The sequence below is a fragment of the Python bivittatus genome, unplaced genomic scaffold, assembly GCF_059951505.1.
Source record: "Python bivittatus isolate LINGU-HERP-01145 unplaced genomic scaffold, Pbiv_v1 ctg000160_np1212, whole genome shotgun sequence".
Classification (NCBI taxonomy): Eukaryota; Metazoa; Chordata; class Lepidosauria; order Squamata; family Pythonidae; genus Python; species Python bivittatus.
Genome location: NW_028277076.1, coordinates 3,244,862 through 3,261,293, shown reverse-complemented (window position 1 = coordinate 3,261,293; position 16,432 = coordinate 3,244,862). Strand labels below are relative to the sequence as shown.

General features: G+C 46.8%; 2 protein-coding genes across 4 annotated transcripts in view; one reads left to right on the top strand and one right to left on the bottom strand.

Annotated features, from left to right (window-relative positions):
- Positions 1-16,432, bottom strand: part of ASTN2 (astrotactin 2) — a 274,360-nt gene that overhangs the window by 55,835 nt on the left and 202,093 nt on the right. For all 3 annotated transcript variants that reach the window (XM_088146943.1, XM_088146944.1, XM_088146945.1), the window contains one exon: positions 1,680-1,945. In XM_088146943.1, the coding sequence (XP_088003069.1) occupies positions 1,680-1,945 (266 nt within the window). The remainder of the gene's footprint in view (positions 1-1,679; positions 1,946-16,432) is intronic.
- TRIM32 (tripartite motif containing 32) lies at positions 6,913-16,042 on the top strand. Its single transcript, XM_007424916.4, has 2 exons — positions 6,913-6,969; positions 11,904-16,042. Exon 2 carries the CDS (start codon positions 11,957-11,959, stop codon positions 13,901-13,903), a length of 1,947 nt encoding a protein of 648 aa, XP_007424978.1. The 5' UTR covers positions 6,913-6,969; positions 11,904-11,956; the 3' UTR covers positions 13,904-16,042.

Genomic DNA, 16,432 nt, shown 5'->3' with positions numbered 1-16,432 from the left:
GACGCTAATGGAGACCATGAACATGTGAGGCTGATAAAGTTGGGAGGGAGGGAGGGAGGGAGGGAGGGAGGGAGGGAGGAAGGAAGGAAGGAAGGAAGGAAGGAAGGAAGGAAGGAAGGAAGGAAGGAAGGAAGGAAGGAAGGAAGGAAGGAAGGAAGTCATCCCTAGAGTGATGCTGCTGTAGGAGTACTCATACTAAGTGAGGATCCAAGACATTATTCCTTTCAAAACAGGGTTCAGATGAAAATCCACCCTTACTTAACCAGGGCTATAACAGATTCCAATCCCATTTTTACACCCATGCAAATAGGTACAAATTGTTAGTTCATCAGCCGCATCTTCAAAGAAGGTGAGGGAGAGAACTGAATCTTCCAAACTGAAGAGTTGCTGGTGGACGTTCCTAGCTGCTTCCACTCCAAATTCATCATAAAGCACACCCATTTCCTGCTAAACTGTTCTCCAAGCCCCCAGGGTGCCCCCAGGCCTGACTTTGACAAAAGAACTATAGCTCACAGCCCCCTTCTTTTCATGTAGTCCTGAACCTCTGGCCCCCTTTGGCACTGTCAAACTCATACTGTTGCCCAGTTTCCATCCCTAGTTCAATTGCACCGACCTCAAACTGGTGCCAACATCTGGGAAGCAATTAAAAAAAAGGCGATTAATTTCTTTTCTAACTTGACTAGCTCTCTCTTCCATGGTGCTCAATCCTGTTGTTTCCCCAAATATACACATCCTGGAAAAAAGTGTAGAAGACATACTTTTGTACAGCAGCTCAGTTAACAATCCCATAGGGGGTCCTGCTGAGAGCTGAGAGACTGACTCATCTCTCTCTCTCTCTCTTTTTCCAAGTAGTGACTGCAATTGCTTACCGGGGCCCCAGGATGCTTGTTATGAATTACCTTTGATTGTGTCTATCGTCATAAGGTCCTCTTCTCACCCAGCAGACAAAAGGTTGCTATTAAAGGGCAGATGGGATAAGACCTATACAGGGAAAGCTCTGGAGAGAGCTACACTCAAGGAGAACTTTCTTTTAAAGGAGGAGAGGAAAGAGAAAACAGGAGAAAGCCGGGGAGGAAGCCAAATTTCCCAAACAAAACATGTTCATAGGTTTCATAGGAGGCAAAACATGTGGTCTGTCACCGGGCTAAGATCTAGGCATTCATTGCGAGAAGATGGGAGATGAATTCAGATGGAAACTCTTGCTTATTAAAACAAGGCGAGGGCCATTCCAGTTCCATTTTTGTACCTGTAAAAATAGGTCCTATTACACCCTTAGTTGACTAAGTGGCAACCAGCTAGTTACGTGTTTCCATTCACTTCACAGCCACAAACAAATGAGTTATAAACAAAACATCCCACTTGTTTGTTTGAAGAGGGCAAGTAACCGAGTTTCTTAAGCAGACAAAACAAAGAAACCAGTCAATGATCTGCTTCATCCTGAAAGGGAAGAAAGTCACATCAGCCCAGTGCACCACGAAGATACCTTCTAGATTAATAGCTTCTTGATAATAGTTTGCTGATCTATGAAATTGCATCTCTCCATCTCCCTATCTCTCTCTCTATCTCTCTATCATCTCAATCTCTATCTATCTATCTATCTATCTATCTATCTATCTATCTATCTATCATCTACTTACATTGTTGTGGTCAACTGCTGTTTGCTCCCACTCCCTACTCACCTCTCGGGTCTCGTTGTCCTGGATGAGCATATACAATGGGACAATGTGGTTGATTTCCAAGAGCACAGGGGTAGGGCTGAGTTGCTCCTTGCCTGCCCGGTGGCAGAGATGGCAAGTAGAAGGGCACCGGCCCTTTTCTTCACAGTGGATCTCCACGCCGGAGACCAGCTGATCATCCGACAGCATCTGGGCTGTCAACAGGCCAGAGAGATAGGTGATGAAGGGCATGGACTTGACCTCTTTCTTGTTCCCAAGTTCTGTAGTTTCTGGTTGGGGAACAGAGCAGGGAGGGGAGGAGAAAGAACAAAGGTGAATGATAATTTCTGGCTGCAGGGAAGTCTTCTGCATTCCGTAGAAGGAAATGCCTTTGCAATTGGACCTTGAAATGAGGAGGATGTGGCAAAAGTGTGTTCTTGCACTGGGCAGGACTACATGATCTCCAAGGTCCTTTCCAATAATTTTTCAAAGCTTTTCCTCTAAATTTGGGAGCATTTTCACAATGCCTTTTCATCCCTTCCCCTCCCCTTGGTCTTTGAGCTTAAATAATTATGTGGAAGTTACAGTGTATATTTTTGTTACTCCTCCTTCCATCACTTCCAGCCTCCCTGGCTGCCCACACTTTCCAACCTGAAAATAATAACAACAACAATAACAACAACCTTTAACACCACCAAACAACAACATCTGCCTATCCTAGATCCTTGGGAAGGACTTGATAGGTGGGTAAAAATGCCAAATCCAGTCTAAACATCTGGCTGGCTATCAGTTCACACATGCACTCTTGGCTGCCCCATCATTAAAGTGGAAGAACACATCGTTCTTTTGAGAAAGAGAGGGAGGAAGGGAGGGGAAAATAACCTAAATCCTCTTCTCTTTTAAAAGAAAGTTTGAAAATAAATCACCATTTAACAGAATGAATACTGTTGGGCAAACACATAGATGTACACAGATTTCTATTACTTCCTGGCATGAACAGGAAACAATGTTCCTCTTACTTCCTTAGCCTAGGTCAAAACATTGGCCCATTTGTCAGTTCAGTTCTAGATGTTAGGATCACAAATAGACCTCTTTCACAGCCTCTCCTAACCTGGAGAGCTGAGATGGACCTGGGAAATTTCTATATTCAAAGTTGATGCTCTGCTACTTGATTCTGTCCCCTTTCTTGCTCATTCCCCACTGGATTTTCTTGAAAGCTAAATGGCAATATGGGTTCTGTGCATCCATCTTTCCAAAGAACCCTCCTGTTTTTGCATTTTATTATAGGTGTATAACACCAAAGGTTATAAGGACACCTTTTCCCTGGGCTTCATAGATCCACACTTCCGCTTCTAAGAAGCAATAAAGAAAATCTATTAAATCAGCAGCATTGATTAGCTGCTGACAACTGGTTGGTTTATGAATTGCCACATTGATTAGCTGCTTAGGCCCAGTTCACCTATGAATTGTGCTCATTAATGCATTCATTTCAGCCAAATCAAGATATTTTATAGGAAGGATGCTAACATTGATCAATGGGACCCATTTTTATTCATATCTTGAGAAATCCAAACACATACGTTTGGGTGTGCAATCGCACCACCTCGAATCTGCTCCAGATCACCTTTTCTAAGGCCCACCCCAAGGATGCCCTTTACCACTTCAGCTTCCCTTTGGCTGTGTATTTTCTGAGCAATTGGGCATATCTGCAAACACATATTTGCGCCCTCTGTTTTATTTCTAAGGCTTGCCCCAGAAGCTGTATGGAGACCAGAGACAGGCTTATAAATATCCCTAATCCCAGCTGAGTTTAAGTAAACCACCTTCCATTTATTGTTTAAAAGTAATCAGGTGGGGCTGGAAGACCGGTAGACACCAAGAGAAGTTTTTGTGGGCATCTTGGTGGCCAAGGCTAAGGTGTTTTCTACTGTTGAAGCATGGCTACATTCTAGGTCAAGAACCACCCCCTCGTTGGGAGAATTATGTCCTTCTTTCCTTACACATACACACATATTCTTCTCCAACAATGGAAATAGGAGGTGATGATCCCTGGCAAAAGTTCTTGGGCAAACTTTCAGACGTTTCCTCAAGGCCTTCGCGTGTGGCAGGATCCAGCAATCCAGCCACGGTTTGCCAATTAGGAAATGACAAGAACAGAAATAAGTGCAACATTCATTCATCTCAAAAGGCGTTGGAGCTCTGCTTCCTGAAACCTCACCCGGCTGCTTTGCCGCCAGCAAAAGGCAGCATGGAGCTGGATCAAAAGTAACCGCAGAGAGATTGTGTGAATTCCAAGGAGCCAATCTTTCCACAGGATTAAAGCAGGGCTGAAGTTACTAAGATAAACAGAGGAGGCCTAGGAAAGAGGCATCTCAGCCTGGAGAAGGAGGAAAAGAAGCAGCAAACAGAGATGGAGCAAATGGGAATGAGGGGTGGGGGGTAGGGGGAAGAAAGAGAAGAAAACCGGGTTCAAAAAATGTCTCAAGACTACAGGAAGTTTTTAGAATCCAGAAGATTAGACAGGCAGAAGCAGAAGGAGATGAAAAATTCCTTCAACGGTTTTCAGAATCTGGCAGAATTAGCGGGCTTTTGTTTGGAAGGAAGAATAGAATGAGTCCCTCTCAAGGCTGGATGGATTTATGAAGGATCCCCTCACACACACACACACACACACACACTCACACACACACCCCTTTAATATTCAAAAGCAAAACATTTTCTCCTATGCAGGAATTGGAATTTACATTCCCCAGAGGTCAATCCTCTGAAATGAAAGGGGAAGGAAGAAGAAGGAAGAGCTGCCAGTTCGGAGACTTGAAAGGGAGAGTGGGCAAATCCAGGAAGGGTTAAATGATTCGCACTTACTCATCTTGGTATGGACTGTCTGAAAATAAAGGGACCAGACCTTGAACGCTGTCGAGGGGCAGCAGCAGCAGAGGGAATCAAACTCATTTAACGTGCCAGTTTGCCTGCCAAGCTTCTGCCTGGCTATAAACCAGGTTGACGGCAACAGCGGATGACTCAAAGGCTTCCTTGTCTTTTAGCGTTTTCTTATTTTTATCAACTGTAGCCTATTAGTGCAGCTGGGCTAAATGATGATTAGGTACACAAAGGTGTAAAATAACACCTTCTGGGAGGGCGGAAGAACTCCAGCGTGGATGCGGTGCACAGACTCCATGCAAAGCAGAAAAAACTGGAACCCCTGAACTTAAAACCTGCCTTTATTCCAGGGAGAGAGGTTGTGCTGACTTTAAACCTGGTTTTTGTGAGTATAGGCTGCCCTCCGGTGGCTTTACAGGGAAATACTTCCCGAAGAAAAGTGCGTGAAAGTAAGGGGAGTCGAGTCAGAGCTGTCTGCAGGAAAAGAAACGGACATCTCTTTTCATCCCTGCCGGACACCAGGGCAAAATGGTATTTTTGTCCCTGTGCCCTGGGGAAATAGGAGTCAGTACATGGTGTGGTAACGTACTGCACAACAGGGCACAAGGACAGTGTAACTGAGTGTTTCTCAATCTTGGCAACTTTAGGACATGTGGACTTCACCTCCCAGAATTCCCCAGCTGGCTGGGGGTTGAAGTCCAGCTGGGAGTTGAAGTCCACATGTCTTAAAGTCACCAGGGTTGAGCAACATTGGTGCAACTGCATTCCTCATGGAAGTTAAGATACTGATGTGCTTCATTTGATGAATAAGTCTTCTGCAGTGAAAACATGCTTGCGACTTTTAGCTCCGATGTGTGATTTTATTTTCCAGTTTGAACTTACAGGGGAGAAGACGCTACCTTTACAAAGGATCCACGCACTGATGGATTTATTCCAAACCTTTCTGCGTGGCTTCCCATTCAAAATACATCTCCGAGCCGTTCTCAATAACATTCAAAGAGAAAATGAAACAGTGAAAGCGAGGGAGAGGAAAATATTGTATCAAATATCATTAAGCGATAAATAAACAGCAGCAGCAAATAAACGTGGCAATACAAAGGTAACGTCTTAGGAATGTTAACCGTTTATGAAAAGGCCTGGGGAAATAAAATATGCACACGGAGGGCTGACTAGCTGGATCCCGTCTGGTATCACTGTCCTACCTTCAGTTTCTCTTTGGAGCTCCTTTCCAGCGTATGAGAAATATGGACAGAAGGGGAAAGAATCACAACTAAATTCTTGGTTTCGTTAATCGATTGACTATACGCCACCAAGCCAGCGTCAGCTCTTAGGAACCACACAGATAGGTTTTCTCCATGATGCTCTCTCCCAGCCTGGTCCTTCGGGTCTTCCAAGGGTGCACCCACGGCCACTGTGAGTCCATCCACCTTTCTGCTGGTCCTCCTCCTCCTCCTCCTCTTCTTTCTCAGCATCAGCGCCTCCTCCAGAGACTTAAGTCTTGGATCATCTGTCCATAATGGGATCATTTGAACCTGGCCATTGGGGCCTCGAGTGAGAACCGATTTGTCCGAAGATCCACTTGCTGGTTTTCTTGGTCGTTATGACTTAGCTTCATGGAACAGAGCAAAGCCAAGCTTGGTGAAACCAACGTATAGTGAGTAAACTGATACGTTCCTGGACGTACACCTTATCCTAGGGTCACAGATCACAGTTTGCAAACCGTAGTGACTGAAGGCGTGAGCATCATCCTAAGCTATATTCAGACCTGGCCTAGGAGAACTGAAAACTTCTTGGGTTCCAACGAACTAACCAAAGTTTCCATCAGAAGGGGAGAACTTGGGGCTTTTTCCTCCAGGCGAAGACGGCCCTTAGATGTGGGTAAAGAGATATTGAAAAAGTAGCTCTTGGCTGCCCCCTAGCGACCACCCCGATTTTTTGCAGCCCGGGTACGATCTATCAGTCCCTAAAGAAACTGGACCCCCTTTTTAAAAACACACACACAACACACACACAAAGGGGGGGGGGGGGCGAAGTCGTAATGCAATTCTTTAAACTTAATCTAAGCGTCACACTGAGCTATCGAAAGTCTAAATCCTTCAAAAGGACAGCCGGGGAGGAAATTTCCATTAAATCCATGCACGCAACGCCCTTAGGTATCTAAGTTCCTTTATGTATGTAAAATGTAAAGAAGATCTTTGTATTTCTCTCCCCCCCCCCCGCCACCTGGGACCCGAGCCGCCTTGCGCCGGACTTCGCGGAGGGAGGCTTTACAGAGGAAAGTACCACAACTCCCATGATGCCTGGCGAGAGGCTACGTTGCAGGGAGGGGAGGGAGTAGATGGGGGGGTGTGGCAGCGTCCCTTTCTGCGCAGGCGTAGAGCGCGGAGGGGGGGGACAAAAGGTTGGTGCGACTACGAGAGAGGAAAAGTGGCAGGTAGGGAGGGGCTCTGCTTTGCCGGGGAAAAATGGGGCGGGGGGAATGGGGGGCGGGGGGAATGGGGGGCGGGGGGAAGGAAGTGGGTGACCTCATGCAGCCCCCAGCCCCGTGCAATGTCCGCACGTACCGCGCTCCCCTCCTGGGGTTTTCTCCCCCACCCCCACGCATTCCTATAGCAAATGTTGCTCGAGAAATTCCTGTGCAAATACGACGGTCGTAGGAAGGTCTCTCTGTCTCTCTCCCCCCCCGCCCCCCATGCAAACTTTTGACCATGACAGATAGGATGCCCGCCCCGGGAAATCTTTGATCTTGCAAAGCTCTCCGCCCTGCTGGCGAATGTAAACCGATCCCTCCTTTACGGCGGCGGAGATCGCTCGGGAAGCGAATCCGCCGTCCTTGCGAACACTTGGTAGTACCAAATGACCTCCGGATAGGGGCCAAAGGCACCTCTCCCCCCGGGGAGAAATATTTGAAAGGCAACCCAACGGTACTTCTTAAGGAGCTTGGGTGATACAAGGGTCTCCCAACCGCCCTCACCCCTGCGAACACTTAATAATGCAGAGTCACCCCCCCCCCATGGTGCCGGGTGATTGAATTACACGTTAAGAAGTTACTGTATCCCCATAGAAATGTTACGCTTTTTATCTGCCCCCAGAAACCTTAATCATACTAGGAGAATCTGAATACAGATGTTCTGGTGCCAGGCCCCAAGGCATCTGGGTGGGTATGTCTAGGGTTGAAGGCTCTGCGGGCCTCCTCAGAAGCAAGGGGGACATGGGCACGGCTGTCCAGCAGAAATCACTCATATCTCAGAAATCACTCGTATCTCAAAAGGGAGCAGTAGAACAATGTTTTGGAAAGACGCTAATATCATACATCTGTCGGTCACCTTTCCGTGCGCCCATAATGGCTTCTTCCTAGTGGTCCAAGCCATCTTGAACATTGAGGAGCAGGCCCTTTGGACCTCAGTAGATCACATGCAGGTTCAAGTATTGCTACGTAGAGCCCTTCCCAGCCCACACTAGCTTCAATAATTGCAAAACAATGTCTTAAATTAATAAAAGTTTTAATTCATTTCCAGGATTTGTTCCAGGAATTGAGGGAGTGACACTTGGCGGTAGAGCGCGGGCATGTACGGGAGAAAGGGACTTAGCTTACACAACTGTTGGCTCACACCCCATGTTACGACCGAACCAAGCCAATTACATTAGGGGCGAGCATCTTGTGTAAATTAAGACAGGCCTCTGTGGTGCCTTAGGGGGAAGAAAGTGAGGGCAGGGGATGAAAAGGGAAGCAAATATCACAAAGATGCCTTCAGGAGATTCCCAAACTTCTCTTTCAGAAATGAAGTGCTTTCCTTCATCCATAGGATGGATTTTGGGAGACAAGGAGAAAATAGGGTCTTTCCAGTCGATCATGGGAAAGCCCAAAAGAAGGGGGGGAAATGGGAAAGTATCTAATTTTCTAGGTTTGGAGGGATATTGTAGATCCTTGATTTCTAATTGATGGGGGTGCTGATGAGAGGTCTTCTTCTAACTGACAATTGCCTGCTGAAGGCTCCCCTTTAGTTCCTGGTGTAGCTAAGTTCTGTAGTTGAAAAAGATCTGGCCTTATTTGCTCTTCCCACACATTCAGAGGAGACCCTACTCCTTCCCATTGCCTGAAGTCTTGCAGTCACTCTTCAGCCAAGCAGCCAGATTCCTCTGCTCTCTGCAAGTGTGGATGAGGATTGCTTCAGCTGAAGTGGCTTCTTTTGCTCCAGTTGGACAATTGTTCCAGTTGGTTTCAAGGAAGTTTATGAGGCTGGAAATCATCCTGTTTCCTTTTATGAAGCTGCTAGGAAGCCAACCTCTTAACTGAATGCGTTAATAGAAAAAGAGGTAAGGTGACTAGGCTGTGTGCTGGAACATAAACTCCGCGAATCTTCTGTAGGCCAGAGTTACACTTCTGGTTGTGTGCCACGGTCCAGCTAAGTGGCAGCCTCTAGCCAACTTTGGTTGAGCTTGGGAACCAAAGCAAAGGCCTGGCCTGGTTTGTCTTTGAACATGGGACCACCAGGAAGTCTTAGGAATGTAGGCTACACTGCTCCCCAAAATCAGCAGTGATAAATGATTCCTGCACTGTTGCCAACACAAACATGTCCCTGAACTCACCAGGGGTCAAGCTGGTGTGTTTCCATCAATTTTGGATAGGGAATTCTTCCCAGGGGTCATATTTTGGATGTCAACAAATCTAGGTATTTGGTGGGAGCTGAGGAAACCATTAAAGATCTCCAGAATGGCAGAGAAAAGAGAACCCCAACTTACAATGAAATGTGGACCCACACCCACCATATTTCACTCCATGCAACCCCTCACCCCACAAAAGGGTTAAACGCCACTTTGGCTGGTCTTCCACTCCTCTGCTACAGATTGTACCCCTGCCTTTTTAAAGCCATTCTCTACTCCACATCTGTCACTGCATGTTAATGTGTGGGTGGACTTGAAACGTCACAAGCATAGAGTTGGCTAAACGCTCGAGCGTTGCTGGAAATCCCACTGCAGTTACAACAGCGCTAAACCTATTTGGTTGCCCGTGTAGGTGGACTCTGTCTTGCAGAAACAAACAACTGCAAAGATTAATTAAATAATAATGAAACTGATTAAATGTGACTGTTAAAAAAATACAAGGCTGACTAAATGCTGCTTTACAAAGAAATAGAAGATAAAACCACTTGGGATAAGGCTATTCTATTCTATTCTATTCTATTCTATTCTATTCTATTCTATTCTATTCTATTCTATTCTATTCTATTCTATTCTATTCATCCCACAACAGAATATGCACACACATAAACACACATATATATTGGTCTAAATTAGACCCCCAACTAAAAACACTGTAACCACCATTGAAGCTCATGATTGTGCTCAAAGGAAAGTACAAATAATTAAAGGCTGATCTCTGGATTTCCTTAATTTTTCATTCCCCCAGGGATGAATGTCCATGTCATTTGGAGAATGGATGATGATGATGATGATGATGGATATTATTATTATTATTATTATTATTATTATTATTACTACTACTACTACTACTACTACTACTACTACTACTACTTTTCCTAATAAATGTTCCCCAATGCTTTTTGGCATTCTGTCCTCCTTGCACCTTCCAAAGAGTATTAAATGGATGGCTTTATTTATTTCTCTCTCTCTCACACACACTCTCTTCACTTTCAGAAAAGTGAGCTTCAGTACTAGTGCAGATCACCTATCCCAAGGCAGCAAAAAGGATTCTGTCTGAAACTCTAAATGATTTCCATTTACATCATCCTCATACACCCAATATTTACCATCTTAATTAAGCAAATACTACAGGTAGTCCTCATTTAGTGACTGCCTCATTTAGGGACCGTTTGCAGTTGCGACCAATCCTTGCCTTTACGACCTTCGCAGGTCTGTAAAGCCAAGGAAAGCTGAAGCAAGATCGTGAGCACGGTTGCGGTTTCCCATAGCAACCAATTGCGGTCGCTAGACGAGGTCTCCCTGTACTGCTACCATTCCTAATACTAACAAACTTGGTTTTCCTCAGCTACAGACCTAGCCAGTTATTAAAACTATTTGCGTTTGTCGGGTTATAAGGACAACTCTGATGAGCCTGGAAGCATCTGTTCACGATTGCTTGTTGTGAGAGACTGTCAGAAGGCTGAGAAAGAAATGGGAGGAACTCTAGATACAAGCGACCGAGAGATGGGAGAGGAGTTTGTTAGTAGCTTATCTGTAAACAGCATCTCAGTCTGGGCTGCAGAAGGCTTGCAGAGAAGAGAGGCAAAATGTTGAAAGAGACTGCCTGAATAAACTCACCAACAAAAGAGGGTGGGAGTTCCTATTGCGGTTTTCAGAAGAAACGTACTCCTGATTCTTGCACTGAAATGCTGTCTGATTCTTTCTTCTTTGATCCTTCTCTGAAGTACAAAGAGTATGGCAATTAAGGCGATTTTAAGCCCACTGCTGAGCGTTTCCTACTCCCTAGCAAAATACATTTTTTGCTCAAAGGACATGCAGCAAAACACCCTTCACAAATAGCACAGGACAGGCGAAAATGTCCAATAACTATGCACGGGATGAAAAGCAAACTTCTAAACTTCTACTCTCGGGTTCCAGAGGAAGCCACCAGCCCTGTCACTTTGCCATTTTTTGAGCAAGTTGCAGGAGCTCTTCTGCCTGGAAGTACCTGTGCAAGTTTTAAAACATCACCACCTCCAACTGGAAATTTCTCCCAAGTTTCTGCATGCAGGACATCTGGGCATCCTTTTTTTTTTCCCCTCCTCCTCCTTGGGTGCCCTTCAGAGTTTTCATCAGGTGCTAAAATATCTGTCTGGATTGTAGGGTGATGCTTCAAATAAAAGGATTGGAAGATGAAGCTAGGCGGTTTTGCTTGGCCTGGAGGGGTGTTCAAAAAAGAAAAATCACCAGACTTTTCTTTCCTCATTTAAATCCATAAGTTCACTGCTTCAGCTGGTGTAATGGATCCCCTTCAGATGCTTTTCCTAGTGGTGGTGTATGCAGCAGGAATGGGATTCATCTGTTCAGTTCACCAGTCATTGCCAGAAAGGAGGGGTGAGCATCGTTCCCCCATAGGCGAGATTGGCCCCAACCATTCCAGCCTTCCACACCCATCTTGGATGTGCCATCCGGCTTGGGGATCCCAAGGAAGTACGGAGCCCACTGCATGGTTATATCGTTTGAATGCACTCTCCACTGTCTTTGCATTATTGTATTTTAAATGCGGTTTTACATTTTGAACTGTTTTTAATGGTAGAAGATTATGATCTTACTTGGGTTTGAGCTAGGTACGCCGCCCAAAGTCACGTGCAAGTGAGATGGGCGGCTGTATAAATTTAATAAATAAAACCTACATGCTTCTCTCTCTTTTTTTTTTTCAAACAGGGTCAGGAAGATCTGGGGATCGATGCAACCCATCTCATCTCGGCTCCACTGCCATGGCTGCTGCCCCTCACCTCAACTCAGATGCGCTCCGCGAAGTCTTGGAGTGCCCCATTTGCATGGAGTGCTTCACCGAAGAGCATCTGCGGCCCAAGCTGCTACATTGTGGGCATACTATCTGCAAACAGTGCTCGGAGAAGCTCCTCGCCAGCAGCATCAATGGGATCCGCTGCCCCTTCTGCAGCAAAGTCACCAGGATCACAAACCTGGCTCAGCTGACCGACAATCTGACGGTGCTGAAGATCATCGACACGGCAGGGCTCAGCGAGGCCGTCGGCGTTCTCATGTGCAAAGCTTGTGGACGGCGGCTCCCGAAGAACTTTTGTAAGAGCTGCAGCTTGGTTTTGTGTGAGCCCTGCAAAGAGTCTGAGCATCTGCAGCGACATCACAACGTGGTAGCAATCAAAGAAGCGGCTGATGAGAAAAGGAGGGACTTTGGTGCTAGGCTGGGTCGCCTCCGGGAGCTCATGGGGGACCTGCAGAAGAGGAAGGTGTCTCTGGAAGGGGTTTCAAAGGACCTCCAAGCCCGGTACAAAGCAGTCCTCCAAGAGTACAGCAAAGAAGAGCGCAAGGTCCAAGAAGAATTGGCCAGGTCCCGTAAGTTCTTCACCAGCTCCCTCTCAGAGGTGGAGAAAGTGAACAGCCAGATCATGGAGGAACAGGCTTACCTACTGAACATTGCCGAGGTTCAGATTGTATCACGCTGCGATTACTTCCTTGCCAAAATAAAACAGGGGGACATTGCCCTTCTGGAGGAGGAGGGAGACGAGGAAGAGCCAGAGCTGATGAACAGCCTTCCCAAAGAGCTGACTCTACAAGAGGTGGAGCTCCTCAAGGTTGGTCATATTGGACCACTCCAGATAGGGCAAGTGGTCAAAAAACCTCGGAGTATCAATGTGGAGGAGTCACTGATGGAGACGGCGGCAGAGGCATCAGGGTCCTTCAGAGAGGCAGATCTGGCTGTAGAAGAAGCCAGTCCTCTGTCCCACTGCTCTTCCCCTGCAAAGCCAAGGATGTCAGAAGCGGCTGCCAGCATCCAGCAATGCCACTTCCTCAAGAAGATGGGCTCAAAGGGCAGCACGCCAGGTACATTCAACCTGCCTGTAAGCCTGCATGTCACGCCCCAGGGGGAGGTGCTCGTGGCAGACCGGGGCAACTTCCGGATCCAAGTCTTCACTCGCAAGGGCTTCTTGAAGGAAATCCGCCGCAGCCCCAGCGGCATTGATAGCTTTGTGCTCAGCTTCCTCGGAGCGGATCTCCCCAACTTGACTCCCTTGTCGGTCACCATGAACTGCCACGGGCTGATTGGCGTGACCGACAGCTACGACAACTCTATGAAAGTGTACACGATCGATGGGCACTGCGTGGCATGTCACCGGAGCCAACTGAGCAAGCCGTGGGGCATCACGGCCCTTCCCTCGGGGCAGTTTGTTGTGACAGACGTGGAAGGAGGAAAGCTGTGGTGCTTCACAGTGGACCGGGGCATCGGGGTGGTGAAGTATAGCTGCCTTTGCAGTGCTGTGCGCCCTAAGTTTGTCACGTGCGATGCCGAAGGGACCATCTACTTCACCCAGGGACTGGGGCTGAACCTGGAAAACCGTCAGCACGAACATCACCTGGAAGGCGGATTTTCCATCGGCTCCGTGGGTCCCGACGGGCAGCTTGGCCGACAGATCAGTCACTTCTTCTCAGAGAACGAAGATTTCCGCTGCATCGCCGGCATGTGCGTGGACTCCCGGGGGGATCTCATTGTGGCTGATAGCAGCCGGAAGGAAATCTTGCATTTCCCCAAAGGGGGGGGCTATAATATCCTAATCCGAGAGGGGCTCACCTGCCCCGTTGGCATAGCCGTCACCCCCAAAGGTCAGTTGTTGGTCTTGGACTGTTGGGATCACTGCATTAAGATTTATAGTTACCATTTGCGAAGGTACTCCACACCTTAAGATAAAAAAACCCACATTTCTTTATCCCCCCCCCCCCCCAGCCCATCTCAATTCTTCCAAGCTCTGCATCGGGCAGACTAATGGTGGTGCCAACAGTTTTCGAGAAGATTGTGCCATAAATGTTGAACTGGGGTGACCGTCGCTCCAATCTTTAGTGTGTGTGTTTAGAACAAAGACTGCATGTTTCTGTTTGCAAGGTTTGGGTGTGCATTTTTTTTCTTTCCAACACACAAACAGAATTCATGACATCTCACGAAGTAATGGACGCTGGCAAGGAGGGCCGGTGTGTGTCTGAACACAGCGTTTCACTGAAGCGCTAGCTGCAGGCGGTCAGGAATTGTCTGCAGCGAGACCAACAGGCTGACGAAGAACAGACCCCTTTTGGCATACCAAGTGAGCCAGCTGCTAGAGGTGAGACACTGTTCTTCTGCACACCCGCTTAGGAAAGCATTGGACTGCTTTAGGTGGACATTCTCCATCCCTTCCTTGCCAACCTCCCACCAGCTGGTGATTTTTGGGGACTTTTTTTTCAGTCCCGCTATTCGAAAGTGGTCAACCTTTGTTCTCGTATCCCCGAGTCCTCATTCCAGCTCTTCTCAATACATGTGTACAAGTACTAAACGATTGTTTTCCTCCCTTGGCCCTTGCCAACGTTTCCCCACTATTATGGACACCTTTTAAAAATGTACAATTGCACTCACATAGCCAACCCATGATCGGAAACATTCGCACAGCTGCAATTTATAAATAACTCTGCACCTAAAGAAACTTAGCTGTTGTTTTAATGCCAAGAGGGCTCTAACACTCAGTTTATGTGTGTCTGAGGCCTCTGTCTAATGTGAAGTAGATCTTGTTTGATTTGAAAACAAAACAGAAACAAAGCAAAAGATTCTGTAACAAAGAATGTTTGTTGAGGGGTTTCTTTGTAATTTGCTAGTCAGCTGTCTTCTTGCTTGGGGAAAAAATTGTCTGGGAAGGTCACATTTCTAGCTGACAGTTTCCCAAGTGCAGGACAAATTGGTATAAACAAGATCAGATGTGACAAATGATACGTTTAACCCAACAGTTCAGTGATCCGGCATTCCACACCGCTGCACTTGTTGATGGGTTTCTACTTCAGGCAAAAGCTACGTGTCTCTCCGATGGAGAAAGGGACTTCTTATTTTATTAAGTTGAATCTCTCTGCCAGGGAGACTCAATTCCTTGCCCCAGCAAGATGCCACACGCCCTGCCATGCTGCTAGGTTTTATTTAAGGCAAGACACGGGTTGGGTCATCAGCTAAAAGGTATACCGCGCAGGGCGGATGATGCGTGAAACCCCATCTGGGTGAATTAGCACAGCTGAGGCCGGCCCAGACGGGAGGTACCGTCTCACATGATTGATTTAGAGAGGATGAACACCAGATTGCTCTGTGCAAACAGAAGAGAGTTGCTGAGCATTAGCCAGAATGAACAGTGTTGATGATTGGTGTTGGAGTTACAGATGCCCAACCATGGAGAAGGATAATGTTTTGGGGATGGGGTGGCCGAGTTTGCTACCAGTTGGCCCTTCTAACAATTTAACTAAGTCACAGGTTCAAGGAAAAGGGGACATCTTCATCCTTGTGCTCTTCACATCAGCTGTAGGGGACTAGCTGGATGGATTAAACAACCTGGATCAACTCATGGGCGCTTGAGGAAGTAGCTGTGGTTTAGAACAGAAGTTCCAAATTATTTTTTCTGGTAGCCACAAGGACTAGCATGGGGGATTCTCTGCACTGATTTAATTTACAAGCTAAGGAGGGAGGAGTCCACTGAAAAATGAGAAGTGGTTTAGAAAACAACAGAAATAAAAACAAAGGGTCAAAAGACAGCAGGATACCTCTGTATCTAAACACTTGACAATCACTCCTATATATTCTAGGAAAGACAAAAGGAGATCTTGCAATATGTGGGCCGTTCTAGCTGATCCTTTGGGATCCCTACCGTCGAGATCCACTATGCTTCACTGGGAAGATGCTATGTAGGCCCAGAGGAAAAAAAAAAATGCTTGTATCTTGTACCACTATGTGTACGTGTGAGCGTATTAAGACTGATGTGAAGAAGAGGGGACAAAGCTGGGTATGGTAAGGAAATGATACAGTGCTGAATTGTGCCCTCCCTTTGCTTGAAAAATTCTCTTCCTCTGCAAAAAAGGTCTCTGATTTTCTACATCGTTTTGAGGATGCTTAAGGATGGGGGGGGGCTTTTCTCTCGGACATGGTGGTGGAAGTTATCGTTGAGGTTTGTGTCTGTGTGTGTGACACCATTCCCACTACTCTGCTGGCTGCCTAGCTTCCCAATGGGAAAGAGAGTTGTCTCCTCCTGCCCTTCTTTGGGACAGAACGGAAGCCAGGGAGGTTGCAGATTGCTGGATGGGTACATTTTTGTTGCCCATCTCTCTATCACTGCAGCCTCCCTGGCTCCTCTCCCCTTCCTGGTCCGCAGAAGGCCCCTGGAGGCATTCCCGGTGGCTGACCTCACTTCCAAAGGGAGGCTGCAGAATGCCGG